The sequence below is a fragment of the Epinephelus moara genome, chromosome 9 (assembly GCF_006386435.1).
Source record: "Epinephelus moara isolate mb chromosome 9, YSFRI_EMoa_1.0, whole genome shotgun sequence".
In the NCBI taxonomy this organism is placed as follows: domain Eukaryota; kingdom Metazoa; phylum Chordata; class Actinopteri; order Perciformes; family Serranidae; genus Epinephelus; species Epinephelus moara.
The window spans coordinates 25,944,785-25,962,868 of record NC_065514.1 but is presented as its reverse complement, the minus strand read 5'-3'; the positions used below and the strand labels follow the sequence as shown (position 1 = coordinate 25,962,868).

The following is an 18,084-nucleotide window of genomic DNA, read 5'->3' as shown; positions in this document are numbered from 1 at the left end:
AGTAATCAGGCCTGGGTGTGGCTACAGAAATTGAACTCAGGTGTGATCAACCACAGTTATGTTTTAACAGGAGCTGGGGGGCAAACACTTTTTCACACAGGGCCATGTAGCTTTGGATTTTTTTCTTCCTCATTAATAAAACCCTTCATTTAAAAACTGCAGTTTGTGTTTACTTGTGTTATCTTTGACTAATGTTTAAATTTGTTTGATGATCTGAAACATTTAAGTGTGGAAAACATGCAAAAAAGTAAGAAATCAGGAAGGGGGCAAACACTTTTTCACACCACTGTATGTCAGATTTAGATATTTGTAGAATGTAATAAAAATTATTCACAAGTCTGACTCATCTCATAATCTAAATATTTCAAAGATATCTCTATGACATGAAGATGTTGATGATTATTTTATATTTTGTAATCTTTTAAGTAATCTTGATAGTTTTACTAATATTTTCTGTGTTGAAATGTGATTTTATGTTGCACTAATTGCTGCTCTTATTTCTATGTTTTGTATGAATTGCTTACATAGTACTGCTTATCATTTACTTTACTCCTTTTGGCTTTTTTAGTCTCTGTTCAGCTGCCTTTTACATGTTCGCTTTATTTATGTTTTACATCAGGCTAATGTACAACAGTTAAAAATATGGCTTCAAAAATGATTTATGTTCACGAATGAACGGATTTATTGATAGTAACTAAATAATTTACTAATGCATTATAGATCATTTACAATCAATTAATAACACGTTTGGGTTGCCAGTTTGTGGAATATCCTCCTCAAGCATCAGCCATGCTTTTTCCTTGTAGCTCGTTAGTTCATTTAGGGTGACCCCTCCTTACAAGTAAGCTGTTATTAAAGGGTCTTGTATTTCTCACTTTCTACTAAGACATTAAGGCTGCAGTTACAAATGTTACTAAGCCCTTTATTAAGGATCTTGTAAGTAAATCATTATTCAAAGGTAGGTGGCCAAACAGTCCATTGGAGGGGTCTCCCTATATTTAAATAGCTAGCTAAAAATACAAAGCATGTTTGATGCTGTAAGGGCATTTAAATTCAGACAACCCTAAAGTGATTCTTATTATTTATTCTAATTTGATTAAAAGTCCAGTGTGTAGGATTTAGTGGCATTGAGCTGTGAGGTTGCAAAACTGAAACTTCTCCCATGTGTTAAGCATATAGGGGAGAAATATGGTGGCCAAAGCAAAACGCAAAAAAAGCGAATGGCCCTATCTAGAGTCAGTGATTGATTTGTCTGTTCTGGGCTACTGTAGAAACAACCTGGTGAAGAGGACTCGCTTGGTATATAGATGTAAACAGCTCATCCTAAAGCAACAAAAACACAATGATACCTATTTTCAGCTGATTGTAAAGCAAGCAGTAACGTTTGCTGCTGGAAAATGATGCCAACACGGAAGTACCAAAAATGACAATTCTCTGAATGGGTGAGGCTGGCTCCAGAAGTCAGGCTATCCGCATAGACCCCCATGTTAACATGCCTAAAAAGCTCAAACTTTACAGCAGAAAAAACGTATTTATAGCCTGGTACAAACTGTAAACCAGTGGCCGTTTAAATTTTATTAGGGCTTAACGTCACGCATAAATAAGGGCTTGACGCTTTGAGTGACTGGCTGTCTGTTGATAGTATCCTTGGCCTCTCCAAAAACACAAAACAAGATGGCCACAGTCAAAATACCGAAACGGGAGTCCACTGTAACTACCTCCATTATTTTTTGATTGTATATTATATAACATTTCTGCCAATAGATACCCCTAAAGCCAACACACTAGACCTTTGAATTCTATTTTTATTAATGGATTATGACTGATCTATAAAGCCCTAGTACATTTTTCATTAATCAATAATAAAGTCATTAATAAATGCTTATAAACCCTTTATAAATGGTGTCTTATCAGAAAGTGGTGCCATATAAATAGATATTGTTTGTGTGTGTGTGTGCGTGTGTGTGTGTGTGTGTGTGTGTGTGTGTGTGTGTGTGTGTGTGTGCGTGTGTGTGTGTGTGTGTGTGTGTTGCAGGTGTCTCAGGCAGCTGCAGAGCTCCAGCAGTACTGTCTGCAGAATGCAGGCAAAGACGCCCTGCTGGTCGGCGTCCCCACAGGCAGCAACCCCTTCAGAGAACCACGCTCCTGTGCTGTAGTGTGAAGGTGAGAGTATGCAAAGTTTACAACCTTTATTTGTACGTAAACCTATTAGTATAGCAGGATTTCAAAGAGGGATAATTAGAATTTGTACTGTCTTTGCAGGGGAGGAAGAAGTGGACGCAACTGTGGCATCTCACTCACAGAAGAAAATAATTCCTTTTTGTTTTTTAAGAAAAGCACATTTTAATGATTTATTTTTCAGATAAATGTCTTGTTTTATTACTTTACTGTATAGCCATACAAATCTGCTTTTTAACACAATAAAGGGCATTACAGAAACCTTCTTCATCTTTTTATTTGATAACTTTTTAAAGCTACTATTAGTGGCAGAGTTATGTAGTGATTATCTATGGATTATACAAAGCGGATGTTTATAGCCAGGCTCTAAATTATGCCTTGGAATCTCTCGGCGTTGGAGCTTCCTGATGTTCAGTCTAAGTTAGGAGCACAGCCAGAGAGAGGAAACTGGGTCTTCCTGTTCAGAACTGCAAAGACACTTGACAGAGAGAAACACTGGCTTCACTCAGCTTTGAAAGATTTCAGACCTCATTTACAAGCTCAAGGCTATGCTAGATTAGAAATGAAATATGAATCACCCGAGTGTGGAAATAGGATATTATGAATCACGTCATCCATTTGATTGAAGTGTGTTCAGTCATTTAAGTCTGTTTATTTATTTGCATTTATTCTGTGTAAAATATAACATATATATATATATACATATATATGAAGATGTAGACAGTCGCCCTAGAAACAGTCTACATCAGCCTACAAGAGGTCTAGCCAGTCATGAGATGGCTCTCTGCTTGGTCACTTCCTTTTCCTCTCAGTACACTGTTCTTGGACGAGTCTCAATAGTTTTCACATTTCTGTGCCTCCTTTCCTAATGACCTTTGTTCAAATGTGTGCCACACTAAAGACGTCAGATGTTCCTCCTTTTTGAGACTTTTTGCATCAGAATGAGCAGAGCACAGAATGTATGTAAAAATGAGAATTTCCCTCTAGGATAGATAGTTGAGAGCAATGTGAAGCTGATTCACTTAAGAACATTGATTCTGTATATATTTTTTAACCCGAAATAACATGTAAAATACTAGAGGTTTTACAGGAGATTGCCACACAGCTATTTCCATTTAGTTACTGTGGCTGCAGTTCATTCTGTCCTTGAGTTTTGAATCAATTATCAGAGAGTAAAATGCCATTTTCACACATCAGTTAAATTATTTGAGTGATGAGAAACTGTGACTATTCTGTTATTTCAGATTTTATTTTCCCTTTCTCAAATGAGTTTCTCACATACAGATTAAATCACAGGAAAGGCATGAGAGAGGTCGATTTAATCATACGCTTACAAACCATAATAACTTAACCATAAGTACAATTTTGGGTGTCACAGGACATGTTGAAAATATGTATTTAATTTAAGTGTCAACTTGTGCCATCTGCTGGTCACATCTGGAGAACAAAAATAACATGCTTCATTTCACCCAAACAGCCCAGGCAGTGGTGGAAGAAGTATTCAGGTGTTTTACTTTGGTAAAAGTGGCAATACAACAATGTAGAAATATTTATACTAGTTAAAGCTCTGCATTGAAAATGTTACTTAGGTAAAAGTAAGTAATATCGGCAGAACATACTTAAAGTATCAAAAGCTGAAGTACTAAGTTTAGAAAAAAAGCCCCATTTGAGTGTTATACTATCATATACTATATTGTAAGATCGCTATTACTTTTGCATTAATTTGTAAGCAGTATTTTACTGTAGACTAGCATGAATGGATTACTGAACAGGGCACAGGGCCAGGGGCCTAAAGAGTCGGGGGGCCCCCTGACCATCACCTTCAAAATGTCACTCAAATTAACACGTACTAACCAGGAAGAGACATAAAACAACCACGAGGAGAAACAAAATGACAACAAAGACACACAAAATTGCCTTCAAGAGACACAGAACAGCTAAAAAGATATACAAAAAACTACAAGACACAGAATGATAAGAAACAGACACAAAATGATCAAAAAAGACACAAAATTGCCTCAAAGACACACAAAATTACTTCAAAGAGACACAAAACTGCCCCAAAGAGACAGCAATTGCCTAAAAGAGATACAAAATGTATACAAACAGCCACAAAACCACTACAAGGAGATACCAAGTGACTCACAAGAGACACAAAATAACAACAAAAAAGACACAAAGGTACCTCAAACAGACACAAAAGAACTAAAAAGAGACACAGAACAACCACAAGGAGACATAGAATGACTGCAACAGACACAAAATGACCAAAAAAGCCACAAAATTGCCCCAAAGACACACAAAATTACCTAAAAATCCCCCCACAAAATGACGACAAAGAAACACAAAATGACCTCAAAGATACATATAATTGCGTTAAAGAGACACAGAACAGCTAAAAAGATACACAAAAAACACAAGACACAGAATGACAAGAAAAGACAAAGACACACAAAATTACCTAAAAGACAAACAAAATTGCCTTTAAGAGACACAAAACAACCACAAGGAGACACAGAATGACCAAAAAAGACACAAAATTGCCCCAAAGACACACAAAATGACTTCAAAGAGACACAAAACTGCCCCAAAGAGACAAAAATGCATAAAAGAGACACAAAATGTATATAAACAGCTGCAAAACAACTACAAGGAGATACCAAATGACTCACAAGAGACACAAAATAACAAAAACAATGCAAAAGTACCTCAAACAGACACAAAATAACAAAAAAGACACAAAACAACCACAAGGAGTCACAGAATGACTAAAACAGACACAAAATGACCAAAAAAGCCACACAATTGCCCCAAAGACACAGGAAATTGCCTGAAACAGACACTTAATTGCATCAAAGAGACACAAAATGACCACAAGTTACAAAACAATCACAAAGAGATACCAAATTACTTACAAGAGACACAAATAACCTCAAAAGACACAAAAGTACATCAAATAGACACAAATAAAACTGCATAAAGACTACAAAGAGATGCAAAACCATCACAGTCTGTGTGTCCTGCTCCTATGTAAGAGAGGCAGTGGGGCCTTTTCCATATCTATGCCCAGGGGCCCACTGTTTCACAATCCATCCATGGCTAGAAACTGGCCGAAATGGAGCTAATTTTAAGTATTTATATACTGTTGGGTAATTTAATCTGGGGCAAAGCTTAGTATTTTATAAGCTAATAATATGATTTGTTTGTAAAATCTTATTGTGTAAATACAGCTATCAGACATGGAAATACTCTAGTAAAGTATTTGTCTTAGTAGCCATTTGGACTTTCACATTAAACTTTCTCCAGTTGACTCATACCCCGCAGGAACCAGTCTCGACCAGCAAGAATTCCAGCAGTGTGCTTCAGTGTTGGATTTTGACCAGCAAACCTGCAAAAGTCAGGTTATATATTTACATGTTCCACCTGAGGACAACACAATGAAAAATATCTAAATGGATCCCGAAGTGCTTTGTTGTTAAACTGGCTGTTGTTCATTGTCAACGAGCTTTTCCGCCTCTCGCTTCATTCTTAAGAAAAGGACAGTCAGGTGTAAAGGTGCAGCTGTTCTTTGACGAGGAAATAACCTGAATAGCTTGAATGGAGTCGTGTTCTCCTTTAAAGGTGTGGGCGGGGAGCAGAGAGCAGAGTTGGGTTTCAGTACCACCCCTTTTTTTCTATTCTCACACACACACACACACACACACTCACACTCACTGTAGTGCAGTCCAGCCACAGTCCAGAGAGGCACTTTGGGCTGTGCGTATGTGTGTGCGTGCGCCTTGGTTATAGCCTCAAGCTTTCCTGGATGACTATGAAACTAACCGCCATCAATGAAGGACCACAATACGGCACGGCACTGGGGAACTTCCACAGCTTGTCCACACCTTTGTCAAAGGTCATTGACCTCTGAGAAAATATTGATCTGGTGTCATTTCTATTTGTCAATGATACTGAGCTTTCATGTGTCGGACCAGCGCTTTAATCAAGTGAGGAGATGGCCAAGGTGTACAGACTCTATGTAGGAATAGTAGCAGGTAAGATTTACTGTTGTTTATCCTGCTCAGTTAATTGGCTGTAAACACAGGACTGGTTTCAATATGATCTCAGACAGACAAGTTAGAGTGATGTTTTCATATAATTATTAATCTAACGTGTGCTCCAGTTATCATTTTCTTCCCATAGAGTTAAAATGGCACTGTATGAGTTAATTCTACTTTGTGTTTTCATTGTTGCCGCACCTTTTCATCATCCATGTGCCTTCAAAGTAATGCAGAAGACAGTGCTCTTCCTACGGAGCTATATTTGTACAGTAGACTCCAGTGTTTGCTGATGATTAAATGAATACACCAGCAATATTTTCACTGTGATGAGTGATTTTTGTCATAACAAGCCTCCCTAATGTGGAATTAAATATCACATTGCAATACCCCCATATACATTTAAGCTCTGTGGTAAACTTATGTCTGATCTAAAAGTGACCAGGGCAGTTAAGATTTTGTTTAGTGCAGTAAAAGTGTGTGTGTGAGAGAGAGACAGAAGTGGGCGTGATTGAGAGAAATCTCCTACCCTAAAAGGCAGGCTGGTATCATGACTCAGCAGCTATTCTTCAATAACTCTGACTGTGACCATGGGTTTTTTCCTGTGGATCTTGTACTTAACGTCGAATGTGGTCACTAATTGGTTAAAAGTGTTTGCACAATTGTGCACGTGGATATATTTGTGTGTTGTGAGCGTGTATGTGTGTGTGTGTGTGTGTGTGTGTGTGTGTGTGTGTGTGTGTGATCGGCTTTTTGTTTGTGTTTCTGGCTGCAGCTCTGGCCTTATGCAAATACTCCCTGGCAGAATGGAATGCCACCGACGAGTCTGCCAATCGAACTGTGTCCCACTGTCATCACCATGGCAACAGAGACAATTGCACAGGTAGGTATTGGGAGGAGGCGGGGGTTGTAAATGGTTGCTTTGAAGTTTTAAGGTGGAGGTTTTAATGGAAGAATAAAACACAGATGTGGATGTAAACATGAAAACACAACTACGCATTGAAACACTTAACGGGGAAAAAATGGGCAGTTAATTTCACCAGCTGTTGGAGCGACTTCTCTGTGTCTTTGAAAGATACATCAACTTTAGGTGGAGGCTGGATCAACTAACTCTGCTGTAGGCTATTTAATCTAATAACAGAGAGAGTGCTCAAGGGATGACATTTTTCTGTAGGCCAAAGCGGAAATTAGTGTCGTCCTGGTTTAGTTTTTTAGTTTAGTTTAGTTTATTAAATTTATTTGTAACAGGGACAGTGCACAAAGTACATTAATCTCACGAAGAAAAGAGATGTTTTGTACCAGATTTAGCTTCTAGCTACCTTCCATCTGTAGTCCCTGGGCAGGTGAAAAAAGACAATAAAACACAGGACAAAATCCATCATCATCTCCACAAACAACCCATAGAATACCCACGCTGGCATCTTATGCACTAAACAAACATCTGAGTACTGAATTAAATTATCAAAACTTAATATTTTATATTTAACAAGAATTTCACAATGGTGATACTGTCTTGATTTGCTATTCAGGACTTTCAAGGCTTGTTCATGAAGTGAGCTTATTGGTTTTAAGACAGTCTTGTTTGCTTGAGACCAACATGATATGCAATAATGAAAATAAGATAACATCATAGCATTCAAAAATGTCACAGAGGCTTCAACTGTTAATGAGTTCCTGATATGTCTAAAGTTAGCTATGTTATATTTCAATACATGGCACAAATTTTTAATATGCCTTCTGAATGTAAGAGTGGGATCTAAAGTGACACCCAGGTATTTATACTCATTAACATTTGTAATCTTTTGTCCATTTACATAAATATTTGGAAAAGCCATTTGTCTTTGTTTATTCCTAAAATACATGGTCACAGTCTTCTCAGTATTCAAAGTGAGACATGAGTAACTGAGCCACTTCACAACTCTCTCCATAGTTAATGATACTTTGTTAGCTACCTCATCAGGGTCTTTCCCATGTACATATAAGACTGTGTCATCTGCATACATCAGGATCTCCACACCATCACACACAGTTGGGAGGTCATTGATGTATGCACTGAACAACAATGGTCCTAAGATGGAACCTTGTGGCACTCCTGTAACACAGGTTTTTAGAGATGACGTTTTATCCTTTATACTGACACACTGAGAGCGATCAAGTAAGACTGAATCCAATTCAGTACGTTGACAGAGAGTTTGAATTTAGACAATTTAGAGAGTAGTACTGAGTGATTAACTGTGTGTGGTTCAGTCCAATAGGATTTTATTTAATCTGATTTGGATTATTGCAGAGAAAAGGCTCTGTTGTAAACAAACATATGATACTTACACATTTTGTTTTGCAAGATAACCCTCTCAAATGAACATCACTATTTTAACTTTTGAAGCACAAATGCAATCACCAGAGATAAGAAGCTAACATTAGGCTATAAACAAACTACACCACATGGCCTGACGTCCCTTACACAGCGAGGCTGTACAGCAGTGTTAGGTGTGATGATAATTCTGCAGTCTCATTTAGCTACTTGTTAGCAACTGCCGTTTTTAAGACACAGAAAAGCCTCAAAATTCACAAGTGGGGTATTTACTGGCATATTTTATGGCTTTTATGTTTTAGTCTCTAAAGCTTGTGTGATCCACAGACTTTACTTAAGGCATCTAAACAAAAACATATTCAAAAGACCCACTGACGTTGAGATGAGAGAACGGGGAGTGCTAAAATGCTAAATCATTTCTGGGTTTTAAGACTTATTTCTGGGACACTCTATAGTACTTGTAATTGAATTCCTCATTACCTGCATTGAAGGAGAAAACTATATTGTTTCAGTAAAACAAGTGATTCAGAAGCTGCTTCAACAAATGAACTTAAAACAAATTAATAGTTCAACATTTTAAGATATCTGCTTCTTTGCCTTCTTGTCGAGATCTAGATTAGAAGCTAAATACCACTCTGAACATGCAGACTATGCTAAATATGAAGTTACAACAGCAGCAGTTTAGCTTAGTGTTGCAGAAAAACTGGAAAGATGGGTAATTCATTATCACTCAACTTCCTCCAAAACCACAACATGTCTTTTTTTTTTTTTTTTTTTTTTTGTTTACAGTTTTTTTCTACGGTTTTGGTCAATTAAAGACAAGAAATAACATTTTAGTTACCCATCTATGGACATTTTTATTCCTTTCCAGGCCAGCTGTGTCCCCTGCTGAGCAAAACTACACTAACCAATTTCTGCTGGTATTAGCTTCATATTTACTGAAGACATTAGCTAACATCAGTCTTTTCATCTAAGCTAAGGGACTGTTCATTACGTGTTAGAGGAGAGGGGGTGGTGCAAAAGAGGGAAGGCACTTCAAATAATTTTTCAAGCACTGCGGAGGGACATATGTTTTTTGATTTGGCTTAGGAGAGGGATTTTCAAGTTAAAGGTTATCATTATCCCATTCAATTAGAATTAAATGTTTGTTCAACCTAAAAAGAAACTTTCTGTTTTCATTTCATTGTAACTGATAATAATGATAACACTAATGTAAATGCTGTGTCAACATTCACTTTAATTATTTCATTATACTGTGATACGCCAAAACAATAATCGGACGTAAGACAATAATTGTACAATGAAAATCTCATACCGTTGCAACCCTAGTGGGTTTGAAAAGCATGTTTTCTTTTTAAAAAAATGTGTGTGATGTGTAGGCTTATAAAAAATTTAGCTAGCTTTGTGATTGGCTGTCAGGCACTCATTATACTGAAGTGCACACACAGCTTGTCTGATGTGATTTTTATGGAGGATTTTGCTTTAGAAACAAGCGGCTTGTTTTGGTGATAACTCTCATTCCTGGGCTGTTTGCTAATTGTCTCCACACCTGAAGCGAGGGTCATGCATTTCCCCAGTCACTCAGAGATGCTTAAGAACAAATATTTGTAGCTCTGGGGAGGGCCAAGAAAAACAAACAAACAAAACAACAACAAAGTCACACTCCAGCCACCCCCATCCTCTGACAAGTTAAGTACAGTCCCTAACTCTCGTCAACAAAGCAAATAGGCCTACATATTTTCCAAAATTTTCCTTTGAACTTTGTAACAGGATATTTTCCTCCTCAACAATGATCGTGGCAGCAAACCGGATCTCATTTCAGCTAACAACCGAAGCGCTCTTATTGATGTCACCTGAACAGCAGTATTCTTTTACGAGCTCATTTTCAAAGATAATGGGCTGTAAAGATAGTGGCGTCCTGTAGTATAAGAGGCACCATGTGTAACATTGGGGGTCAGAAGTTCAGCATTATGGCCCACTGGCAGCTGTGTTAGGGTGTGTTTTGTGGACCAGCTTAGAGTGAAGAGTGGGAAGACTTAGACAGGGAGAACGGGAATTGTACTGTAACTTTATCCCACCTCAGCATGCGTTTCATTTAATATGGAATTGTAATAATAGAGACACGTGGTTAACGAGACCTTGATGACACCAGGCTTTTCCTGGCGATGATTCATCAGGACTCCACTCAGGATCATATTGCAAACAGTCTATTTATAAATCAGGCCATACCAGAGGTTAAGGGTGTCAAAGAAGCGAGCTGACAGAATGTGACACAGTTACAGAAATAGTTTGACATTCTCCTTCTTGACAAAAGTTGGTTACCCTTGAAATATAATAGGTTACAGGTTACTGGTTAGCCTGTTAAAAATGTAATGTAAGTATTGTAATTATTTTAATTACTTTAGTCTAAGTAATGTAACATACTTGCGGTTATGTTAACTTACCTTTAAATGTTACCTCGGGCTTGACAACAAGCATTTTGATGTTGACAGCATTTTCACCGCTGGTAATTAGGCTTTACACGATACATAAATATTAAAGCTCTTTTCTGATTTGAGAGAGAAATGTTGTTGAATTTCCACCACCGAAAGGCAGTCGTGTCCATTGACATGGCCACCTGACTTGGTGTGGTCGGCTCCTGTTGTGTTGATTTGAATTCAAATGAGAACCAAATGAAAACCAAGCTCAAAATCTGAGCACATGCTGCCAAATGAAGGAGCCTGTCTTGACAGAGAGACAGCTCCTTGTAAGCCATCCTCATCCTGATAGTGTTTCACGCAGATTTTTCCACAGCTTTGCTAGTCTGCATTGTCAGGATTTGCCAAAAGAAGGAAATCCTGCACAGTGAAAAGATGCAACAGAAGCAACAAAATACTCATTCATTCATCTTCTAACCGCTTCATCCTCTTGAGGGTCGCGGGGGGGCTGGAGCCTATCCCAGCTGACATCGGGCAAGAGGCAGGGTACACCCTGGACAGGTCACCAGACTATCGCAGGGCTGACACATAGAGACAGACAACCATTCACACTCACAGACAATTTAGAGTTATCAATTAACCTAGTCCCCAATCTGCATGTCTTTGGACTGTGGGAGGAAGCCGGAGTGCCCGGAGAGAACCCACGCTGACACGGGGAGAACATGCAAACTCCGCACAGAAGGGCTACCACACCCGGGATCGAATCGGCAACCCTCTTGCTGTGAGGCGAGAGTGCTAACCACCACACCACCGTGCCGCCCCAACAAAATACTCTCTATATAATATTTTTTTACCTAAATTTACTGTAATTTGATTGCATTTTTTTCGCACTAACTATAAGAGATTACAGTCACATTTGTTAGAAGTTTCTTTAGAAGTCCTGGTATGTGGATTTTGTTACATTCAGACAGACATTCAGGTTAGCTGTCCCCCTGTTTCCGATCTCTATGCAAAACTAAGTTACACTAAGCTAAATTAAGCTAAGCCGTCTGTATCTTCAATATAAGCCAGCCCAGTATTGATGATACAGACATCATATGTATCAATCTTCTTATCTAACTCTCAGCAAGAAGGCAAATACAGACAAAATATCTAACTATTCGTTTGAACACCAAATGAGAAACTCTTACTTTTGACTGTTCATTAGTTTATATAGCTGCAAACTTTAACAGGCAGTGAAATGTTGTTATATTGAATTAATAATCTGAACACGAAATGATGAAACAAATTTTCAAATGCTGTCATTTCATTTGTCCAGCAGACACAACAGCCACAACAGACACGGGGCAGTGGGGTGGCCACTTCTCAAAATGTCCCGAGGAACTGACAAGCTACTGCATCCACGGGGAGTGTCGTTACATTCAAGAACAGAAGGCGCCGTCTTGCAGGTGAGAGACGTCAGCTGCAAAAAGATGGACTAAGGTGACTAAGAAAGAAGGGGAAGGAGAAATTAAAGTTAGGAGCTAGCAGAGGAAAATGACAATGAGAACAGATAAAAGAGGCAGCATTGTTTCATTGTGTTTTACATAAAAGGAGTCTTTCTTTTCTTTCTCAGGTGTCAGCGTGGTTACATCGGTTCCAGGTGTGAATATCTGGACCTAGACTGGCGGATAGGAGAGAAACGCCAAATCATAATTGCCTGTGTCATCGCGGGACTTGTTTTCCTCATTCTTGTCATTGTGTTCATCTGCATTTGTTCAGAGTAAGCTATTGTGCTTGTAGGGGAGAAAAAAAATTGATCTACCAATGTGTAAAATGTAGCCTACTTGAAGGAATAGTTTGACATTTTGGGAACTGCTATTATGTGCTGTCTTGTTAGACAGAATGAAAGCGTGATTACTGAACAATAAGTTTTGCCAATACTGCTGCATCTAAAAGATATGATAACATGTTGACGTCTCTGTCAGTCGTAGATGCAGATTGTGTTGGCGGAGGGGACGACGGAGAGAAGAACCAAGGAACGGGACAGAGAAGCTCAGCATGATGGACACCAGCACGACACACACAACCTCAATGGCAGACTCAACAGAGCCACCACACACCAATGCTGTATGAGAAGTGTGTGTGCGGTCACAAGTCTGGGAATTGTTTAGACATGAGAGATTTTTGTCCTTCGTGTGACACCTGCTGCCTTTTGTCTCGTGTGTGACAGCAGTGTGCTACAGGTTGTCCCTCTGTGCCAGACAGGACAGAGGCCAGCTCGAACAAGGAGAGACATTTCTGGATAAAGGCTGTGTAAGATCAAGCAGAAGCACCAATGATTGCACCCTCCTTTAAAGGGCAGCCTTGCCTGAAACTTTGATGAAGCTTCAGGACAAAGAGGATGATAAACATAAGTTGGAGACAAGTGTTCAGCTGGTTGTGTGTTGTCAAGGACTTTTATTTCCACGCTGTGGAGCAACAGGCGCTTGTAGCCTCTCACAAAGCACTGCTGACTGCACAACGCCAAATTGGCTGTTGCTATGTTGACACCAGCTGGCAGCTTATGTTAACACTTAATGGGGTTATTGGTCGTCGTGGGAGACAGACACTAAAGAATGAGAGGAAAAGGACTGCGTGAAGATACTGCACTCCAAAAATATATGCAATATTCCAAGTACCAGCAGCTACACAATAACTGTCTCAGTATGCTGTGTCTTTGTGTCATATTGTTTCTGCTTTGTTTATTGCTGGTAAACTATTGATCCACATCACAAAAAATCAGCAGTTGGCATCATTTATTCCTCTATCCAACGCCTCTATGTAAACTCACACAGAATATTGTTACTCATCAACATTAGCAATGCAAGGAGAGCCTTCTATATACTAAAAGGTTGCAGTTCTGGAGTCCCGGGTTGGAAGAGGACAAGGAGAACTTGTGCTGGAGGCTTTTTTGAACTGTATATTTGGAGCCCAGCAGCCTCCGAGCTACAGGAGGCAGAACAGCCGAGCCTGTGTGTGGAGGCTCAACTGAGGTGAAAGTGCTCCACTGTATGAGACGGTTCCTAAACTGCCAGCCTTTCACTGGGCTTTTAAATGTGTATCTGTATGTGTAATAACTCTGCATCTAAATGTAGAATGAAGAGAGTCAGGGCAGAGTCAGTGAATTCTGCTCCTGATGTCTATGTGTCATCTATCAATAAATATGTCTACTGTACATGTGCTGTCTATTTTAAGGAATTTAAAAAATCTAAAGCTGAAATCTACCGCGACAAGAGCCACATCACGTAGTGTTTAAAAAGAAAAAGTACCAGTGGTGTGGACTCGAGCCGCATGACTTGAACTCGAATCAGACTCAAGTCACAAATTTGATGACTTTAGTCTCGACAAAATCAAAAAAGACTATAACATTACAGACTTGTGACTTTCCTTGGACTTTGGCCTTTTGAGTTGAAAAACTATGTTATTCAAAAAGCTGCCACTAATCAGTTTATTTTCCTTAATTTACTGAATCAACTAACATTAATGGCATTAATTCCCAGCGAGTCGACAATTAATGCCCCAGATCCACATTGTTTAGGTTGCAGGAGAGAACCATAAAAAACTAAACTTACATTACTGAGTTCCAGGTGGAAAAAATCCAATGTATCCATATACAACAGTTTGTATAATATCCTACAAATTAGCGCCCCACGAATGATGTTATGTCCTTGACCTAAAGTTACGTAATTCACATAAAGTTACGGAGGTTAGGCTCAGGAAAAGGAACATGGTTGGGCACCTTTAGGTTTAGGTAAGTAAACTTACTGTGGTTAGGGTTAGGAAAAGAAACACGATGAGGACATAGATGAAACAACAGTTCGAAATGTGTTTCCTGGGGAAAGTTCCAGGGGAAAGTCCTGTGTTTTTTGACCCATCCACCGCCGCAACCTGCCATCTAAATCAACTGCTCTGAACCTCTTCCTTCTTAACTCCTGCCAGCTCATTGGTCACACGATCACAGCCTTCCAAAATACATGGGTTATACCCAAATTACTGGCTCATTATTGAGTGTGAATGGACATAATGTTAGGAAAATGTATGAACAGTGTATGAGAACAGCCTGAAAAATTCTACCAAGAATCATTTTGTTTGGGTACAAAAACTACAGGTGGTCAGCTAAAAACTAAACGCAGTATGCAAAATGTGGGGGTAAAATTGCAGATAAAGATGCAACAACTCCCAACAAAAATATTCAAATACAGATTTTAAAAAGAACTGATGACTTTTGTTAATTTCATAGATTAATAATCTGATGTTAAAATGGCTTTACATTTGGTTAAGTGTGCATAATGACTTGTTTAGGATTCGAAACCCAAAGTTTAGGACTTGGGACTTGTCAGTCTTAACTACTGACTTGCCTGTCTTGACTTGGGACTTGAGACTTTCTTGTGACTTGCAAAACAAGGATTTGGTCCCACCTTTGAAAGTGACTCGTTACGTGGTGTTTTCTAAGAAATGTTACTTAACGTGCCCTTGGCCTAGAGACTGTTTTGATCTCATCATGAGCTCAAGTTCACAAGGCCACTGCTGACTTGTCACAGATAAACGTCTCCATGAACCCTCGTTCCAGTTTCCATTTCAAACTTTTAATCAAATAGATCCAATATTTACAATACTATTACACAGACAAATGCACAAGACATGCTCTGATTAAGTAATGATTATGCTCTCTCTCATGTGACTGTACTTTGGTTACAGTTTTATTATGTTGTTGTGTTGCTATGGTGCCATATCACTAGCCGCAGTCACCAGTGTCTTGTCACAGGTGCCAACAAATTCCAGTGTGAGGGTGTGAACATAAAACAGTATCGTCCTGTGGCATAACGTGACCTAATCTTGTTGGCACAGGGGAATTATCTCGTATCCGAATCTGTCTTTGGTTCTAACTCGGTTTTAAATGTCATTCTTTAAAGAAAAAAAAAGTTGAATATCAATGACATTTCTGTCTGAGCCTTATCCCGTCTATGAAGATTGAAATGTCTGAGCACGATAGCATCACAGTGGACAGTGGATGAACAGGTGGTGAGGCAGTGTTCATACACAGTACACTAGGAAGATACAGTAATTTAAAGGAATGGTTTGACATTTTGGGAAAGGCTTTCTGCTGAATGTCAGATACATCACTCTCATGTATGCAGCCTGCTAATATATTGGTTATAGCTTCATACTCACTGTACAGACATGACAGAGGTATTAATCTTCCCATCTATGATTCAGCCTGAAAGAGAAGAAAATCCAATTTCACAAAAGGTCAAACTTAGCTGTCATGCTGTTCTTGTTAATGTACCTGCTGGATGTTACTTTATTTTTCAAGGTTTCAGTGTTGGGTTGTGCCACCAGCTGTATTTTTATGCCTCTGCACTGGCGACAGCTGTGGACGAAGGCATTATTGTGCGGGTTGTCCATCGGTCTGTCTGTCCCATTCTCACGAATGTGATATCTCAGGAACGCCTTGACGGATTTTCTTGACATTTGGCACAAACGTCCACTGGGGCTGTGGTGGAATAGTCATAAAAATTTACGTCCTGTGTTTTTTCCTAAACACTTTTCCTTGAACCCAATTGAAAATATCATGAGGTCAAGGAAAGATGTAAAGGAGGATTCATAAGGACTTACGAAAACACAACCGTGGTGTTAAGATAATCTGACTGAATTTACACTAGGCTACTTTATGTGATGACAGATGTCACCTGGATCTGCTGTGGTGAAACTACAATGTTCTGAAGACTAAAAATGCATATTAGATACTTTGCCCTCATTACTGTGTTGTTTCATGCAGGCTATGTGAACAACCCAGTGAAAAATATGAATTCATTACCACAGTTGGAATTGAAATAAAAGAAGGAATGTAGGCTGCTGGTCCCAAAAAGTGAAACGAAAAAGTTTTCACATTGAGAATGGTTGCTCATACGAACCCTCCTGTCCACTCATATTCATCCAGATGAATCCCAATCAGTAGTATTGTATGAAAATAATTGTTACATTTATGCAGGATAGGCATATCAATTGTTTTTCATGAACGACCGAATGGTGTGTCCCTTTAACAGTTAAAAGCAAATTCAACCAGGTCTTATCATAAGCACCACTTAGAATCAAATGAATTTGTTCATCAAAGGTCAAAGGTCACCATGGCCTCAGAAAGTACATTTTTGGCTATACCTCAAGAATTCATATGTAATTATGACAAAATTTCAGGATAAAATACTGAAGTGATAACATTTTATATTCAAAAGGTCAAAGGTCAGCGTTACTTTCTTATCTGGATCATAACCAGGACAGGGGGCCTCCTGTTCCCCTAATAGTCCACCACAAGCTCATTGGTTTTGCTGATGTTGAGCTTCAGGTGATTATCGTTGCACCATTTGACAAAGCTCTCACTGCCATTTGCAATGTGCCAATCTTTATTCATTTCACAGAGGCAGGGACATGACTGATATGTACGTGACTTCTGTTACCATGAATTGCTTTGCCTGAAAAAGTATGCTCATTTCAAAATATACCCAGGCAACAATGAAATGAATTATAAGAATGGATTAAAATGCATTGAAAACCCTGCCAAGAAGCATATCTCACAACTTCATTATTTCTGTCTAAGAATATAAGTTTAGCAAACTAACACCAGCCTAAAGTTTAGTACCCAAGGACATCTATTCTCTGCTTTGTTTACAGTGACGGTGTCAGGATCTTTGACCTAATTTCAGGTGGCCTGTGTGGCCGTCTGTCTCCAAATGAGTGACAGCTGAGGAATGCTGGAGTTTCTATATGAGGGGTGTGTCTGCAGGCTGATAAGAAAGACAGATACCAGCTCAACCAAACTGTAGTAGATGTTTGATTTGGAGCAGCAAGGCAGTAAAAATGTCTTTCATAAACCCCTGTAACAACTTCAGGAGACGTGTGGTGGATATTAGACCTTGGATGAAGTGTAGATGTGACTGCAGGCTTCATTCAATACAGTTTTCACACTGAATTCTCACAGCTCCATCTGTTCTCCTCTGGTATGTGTGCAAGCTGCGGGCTCCAACAGCTGTGCTATGACTAACAGACAGTCTGGAGGATAGTGCACCACACAGGGTTAGTTCAGGCAGTGTTCAGTGTGTTTTCTATAAAATCACTTTAGTGT

General features: G+C 39.0%; 2 protein-coding genes across 6 annotated transcripts in view; both read left to right on the top strand.

Annotated features, from left to right (window-relative positions):
* gng10 (guanine nucleotide binding protein (G protein), gamma 10) overlaps window positions 1-2,438 on the top strand; it is a 3,992-nt gene extending 1,554 nt beyond the window's left edge. Inside the window, exons 2-3 of one of the 2 annotated variants that reach the window (XM_050052998.1) lie at window positions 2,036-2,163; window positions 2,243-2,438. In XM_050052998.1, coding sequence (XP_049908955.1) covers window positions 2,036-2,161 — 126 coding nt within the window. In that variant the 3' untranslated portion in view covers window positions 2,162-2,163; window positions 2,243-2,438. The remainder of the gene's footprint in view (window positions 1-2,035; window positions 2,164-2,242) is intronic. The other variant, XM_050052997.1, reaches the window with a different exon arrangement.
* A 3,449-nt stretch (window positions 2,439-5,887) lies between these two features.
* On the top strand, window positions 5,888-14,132 carry btc (betacellulin, epidermal growth factor family member). 4 transcript variants are annotated; one of them, XM_050053646.1, is made up of 5 exons: window positions 5,888-6,212; window positions 6,991-7,098; window positions 12,265-12,391; window positions 12,559-12,705; window positions 12,911-14,132. In XM_050053646.1, exons 1-5 carry the CDS (start codon window positions 6,173-6,175, stop codon window positions 13,056-13,058), a joined length of 570 nt encoding a protein of 189 aa, XP_049909603.1. In that variant the 5' UTR covers window positions 5,888-6,172; the 3' UTR covers window positions 13,059-14,132. The 4 variants fall into 4 exon arrangements, with proteins under 4 accessions (XP_049909603.1, XP_049909602.1, XP_049909601.1 ...); XM_050053645.1 differs by having other exon boundaries at window positions 12,262-12,391; XM_050053644.1 differs by lacking the exon at window positions 5,888-6,212 and having other exon boundaries at window positions 6,219-7,098.
* The last annotated feature ends 3,952 nt before the right edge of the window (window positions 14,133-18,084 follow it).